The sequence below is a fragment of the Hoplias malabaricus genome, chromosome 7, assembly GCF_029633855.1.
Source record: "Hoplias malabaricus isolate fHopMal1 chromosome 7, fHopMal1.hap1, whole genome shotgun sequence".
In the NCBI taxonomy this organism is placed as follows: Eukaryota; Metazoa; Chordata; class Actinopteri; order Characiformes; family Erythrinidae; genus Hoplias; species Hoplias malabaricus.
In genome coordinates, this window is record NC_089806.1 from 16,645,789 (window position 1) to 16,649,945 (window position 4,157).

The 4,157-nt window shown below is 42.8% G+C and overlaps 1 protein-coding gene across 1 annotated transcript; it reads left to right on the forward strand.

Moving 5' to 3' along the window:
* Nucleotides 1–433: 433 nt before the first annotated feature.
* LOC136701495 (golgin subfamily A member 6-like protein 25) lies at nt 434–1,969 on the forward strand. Its single transcript, XM_066676053.1, has 5 exons — nt 434–967; nt 1,068–1,149; nt 1,240–1,332; nt 1,461–1,553; nt 1,682–1,969. The coding sequence occupies exons 1-5, from the start codon at nt 446–448 to the stop codon at nt 1,741–1,743; spliced, it is 852 nt and encodes a 283-aa protein (XP_066532150.1). The 5' UTR covers nt 434–445; the 3' UTR covers nt 1,744–1,969.
* Nucleotides 1,970–4,157: the final 2,188 nt, after the last annotated feature.

Here is a 4,157-nt window from a genome sequence, read left to right on the forward strand (position 1 = left end):
TGGAATCAAATAAATTAATTATTAGTAGTAAATTCTTTTACGTAATAGAAATGAATATTTTTGAGTTGTTTCAAGCTTTAATTGAAGTAGAAGTGACTTAAAGTTAATGTGTGCACGTAACTCAAACAACAAAATTAAACATACTTCTGACTTTTAAGTTTATGAACTTAAAAATATTAAGGCAACTGATTGCCTTAATTTTTTTAAGTTCTGCTAACTTATTCGGGTTTACAGTGTTTTTGGACTGTGGGAGGAAACCCACACAGACTCGGGGAGAACACACCAAACTCCTCACAGACAGTCAACTGTTAGAACACTGCAACAATAACCACGTGTCAGAAAAGCCAATCGTCGCGGCAACATGTAAACAACATGCTATGACATCGACAAAATTCCGAAGATTTGGCCATTCGCTGCTTACCACTTACAGTGACCAGCTGCAAAAATGTTGCTCTGCTGTTTTCGAACAGAAATCGAGGACGACAAGTCCAACCACGAGCCCCACCTTAAAACAAAGAGCTCTAAGAAGGAGAAGAGGAAGAATAAGAAGAGGTGGTGGTGGAGAAATGTAGAGGAGAGGGACAAGAGGATGGAGGAGGTGGAAGTGAAGGAGGTGAAGATGAAGGAGGAGCATGAAGCGAGAGCTAAGGAGAAATACACAATGGAGGAGGAGAAAGTGTTGGAGGAAGAGGATAAAGTGGAGCTCATAGTGAAGGGGTTAGACAAGTTTATGGATGAGATCAAGCGTCTAAGGATGAAGGTCAGAGAGAAGGAGGTGGAGAAAGTGATGGAGGAGAAGAAGGAGGACGTATTAGAGGAGGTGAAGTTGGTGGAAGAAAAGATGAAGGAGGAACAGGAGGCCTTCAGAGAGGAAGAGAAGGAGGAGGAGTCTAAATTGGAGGAGGTGGTGGATGTTATGAGAGAAGAGAAGGAGGAGCAGATGTTGCTGAAGGTGGAGGAGGAGGAGGTGAGATTTTCATTATTATTACATTAGCTGAATTTAATTAAAATCTGCTAATATCATTGCCCTCATTCCACAACCATCCACTGCAAACTTTGTTTAACAGTGTGGAGAGAAAGAGGAGGACAAGCTGGTGGAGGAAAAGGTGGAGGAGGTGATGGAGGAGGTCACACCCACACAACAGAATGGTATGTTATTACATTGTAATTACTATTTCATTACTCACAGTAGATGAAAAGCTCCTGGTTGTTGAACCCTCTGCTCTTGTTGTGTTGTAGCTCCATCTCAGCCTCCGGCCCACCCTCTGTCCTCACACCTCCAGAGTCACCAGCCACCAAGCCTCCACCAAACTGCCCGCAGAAACACAAGTGGTGAGTCCTTCAGCGTCTTCAGACCCAGGCTTTAACACAGCTACTAAACCGAGGATGCAGAATTCACAAATTGGACACAGTGGTGTTGGACATGAAGAGTGTGTTCATGTGGGGTTTTCTTCTCCTAGGCCTTCTGGTGACCACATGTATGGTCAGGGTTAGGTGGCGCTTGACACTCGATAGAGAACGAAGGCAGACCAGGAGGCTCACCGATAGGAACGGTACGTCATGAACACACAGGGATGTTTCTTCATTCTTATAAAAATGTCATGTGATCAATGTGAACTGACCGCTGCTTGTGTTTGTGGTCAGTGTGTCATTTTTACTCTGCTGCTGTTTTATTGTTTAGTTGTGATCCAGGCTCTGACATTCACAGCCTCCTCCTCCATGATGACCACCACTTTCTACTGAAGGAAGAAGTACAGCGCTGATGTACAGAGACATGGACATCAACATCTGCCTCAAAGAGAAAAAGAAAAAAAAAAGAACCGAAAAAAAACATTTCCCTGACCCTTTACCCTTCGTTCCCTAATTTTGAATCTGTAAATATTGATTTTATTGATTTAATTGTAGTTATTGATTAATTTGTAGCTTATACAAAAAAAGGAAAGCCCTTTCCCTGACCCTTTGCCCTTCATTCCCTAATTTTGAATCTGTAAATATTGATTTCATTGATGTTATAGATGTAATCGATTAAATTCTGTAATCTGTAAATATTGATTTCAATGATGTTAATTATCGTATTGTTGTTATTGATTATTGTGTTATTAATAAATGCTGTAATCCACTAAAACCTCGTGGTTTTCATGTTTTATTTGTAATGAAGCAGTGCTCAGAACTTTCACTGTGTCACGCAGGCCTCCCTGAACTCCAGATCCCAGAATTCATCGGACAATCACATGACACCACACCGTTCTCAATCACCAGAGTTCTGATTAGGAACACCTGCTTCTCTCTCTATTTAAGCATCACTCACTCACCAGTCATTGCCGAGTATTGCGTGATTTACTTCCGAATACAAAGCGTTCTCTACTTACCTGTCTGTCTTGAAATCAAGTTACCAACCTTATGCTCGTCTTCCGGTTTTCGTCCTTGTTCTCCCCTTTTGGATTTGTTTGCTCCCCGGTTCATGAACTCTGTTTGGCTTTTCGACTACCCTTTTGGATTATCTCGGATGTTCTTTTTGTTTCCGGTATTCGACCCTTCTGCCTGGCTTTTCGATTACTCTGTTGGATTTACTCTGAGGTACTGTTTCTGATATTCGACCCGTGCTAGTTATTGTTAACCCCTTGTGGATTGTTGCCAATAAACTCTTTATACTGCTCACCGCTAGTGTCTGCCTTCTGTCCAGTCGTGACAGAATACTCGGCCATAACATGCAGACAGCGGATTCTGAAGCCGTGATTACGGCGCTAAGCAGTCAAGGCCAACTACTAGGTCAACACCAACAAACGCTGGCTAGTGTAACTCACGCTATTGAATCTCTCGCTCAACAACAACAAAACCAGCAACAACTTTCGCAGGTATTAGAGAGCTTTAAAGCACTTACAACTTGCTTTTCTGATGGTAGTCGTAACACTGAGCCCCTTTCAGTCCCGGTTAATGTCTCTTCGCATTATCCTGTCAGTAAGCCTGAAGTCTTTGAGGGTAATCCAGCTAAATGTAGTGGATTTTTGTTATAATGTTCGATATTTTTTGAGAATACACCTCCTAGTTCGGATAAATCCAAAATAACTTTTCTGATGTCACGTCTCACGTGAAAAGCCCTCGAATGGGCCACTGCGGTATGGAAGAATATAATGGACAAAACGTATCCTCAGTTTTTGACTATGTTTCGTGAGGTGTTTGATCACGCTAATGAGGGTCAATCCAATGGGGAAATTTTTCTGACTCTTAAACAGGGCTCTCGCACAGCAGCTGCCTATGCTCTAGAATTCAGAACTATTGCTGCAGGGAGTGGGTGGAATGAACCAGCACTCATGAATGTTTTTCGAAATGGTCTTAACTCGGATATACTGACTGAATTGGCCTGTAGGGATGAAGGAACATCTCTGGATCAACTCATTTCCATGTCCATTCGTCTGGATCAACTTTTAAAGAAAAGACCCAAGACCTCGGGTCAGGGACACCTTACCCCAAGGGGTCGTTCCTTTCCTGGTTCAGAGAGACAGAAGATGCACTCGAGTTTCATTCCCGGTCCTAACTCTTCTACTGAGCCTATGCAGTGTGATGCTTTGAGACTGTCTCAAGAAGAACATCGGCGACGTCTGCACAATGGATTGTGTTTATATTGCGGAAGTTCTGACCATTTCAGACGAGACTGTTTCAAACGTCCCCGGAGTAAACATACACCTCATCAAGGGAGGGCTTTACACATCAATACAGTGAGTGTACCCACAACTAGAGTAATTTCAAGATCTTTTTTAATACCCCTCACTGTGTACTGCCAAGGAAATTCTCTTGTTGTTCCAGCCCTGACAGCTCCGGAGCTGAAGGAAACTTCCTTCATCAATCCATCGTCAACAAGTTACACATCCAGACGGAATCTTTGTGCAGACTAGTCCTGGTCCGTGCCCTAGATGGTCTTCCAATTGGAGGAGATCCCATCTCTCAAGAGACTATTCCAGTTCGGCTTCAAATCAGTTGTTTACATCATGAGTGGATTTCTTTTTTGGTGCTCCCTAAATCAGACTTTCAAATTATTTTAGGATTACCCTGGTTGGAGACTCACAACCCAGTTATTTCATGGAATCTGCGCGAGATCAGGTCCTGGTCCACTTATTGTCAATACAATTGTTTAGCCCTAGATCAACGTTCTGTCCACT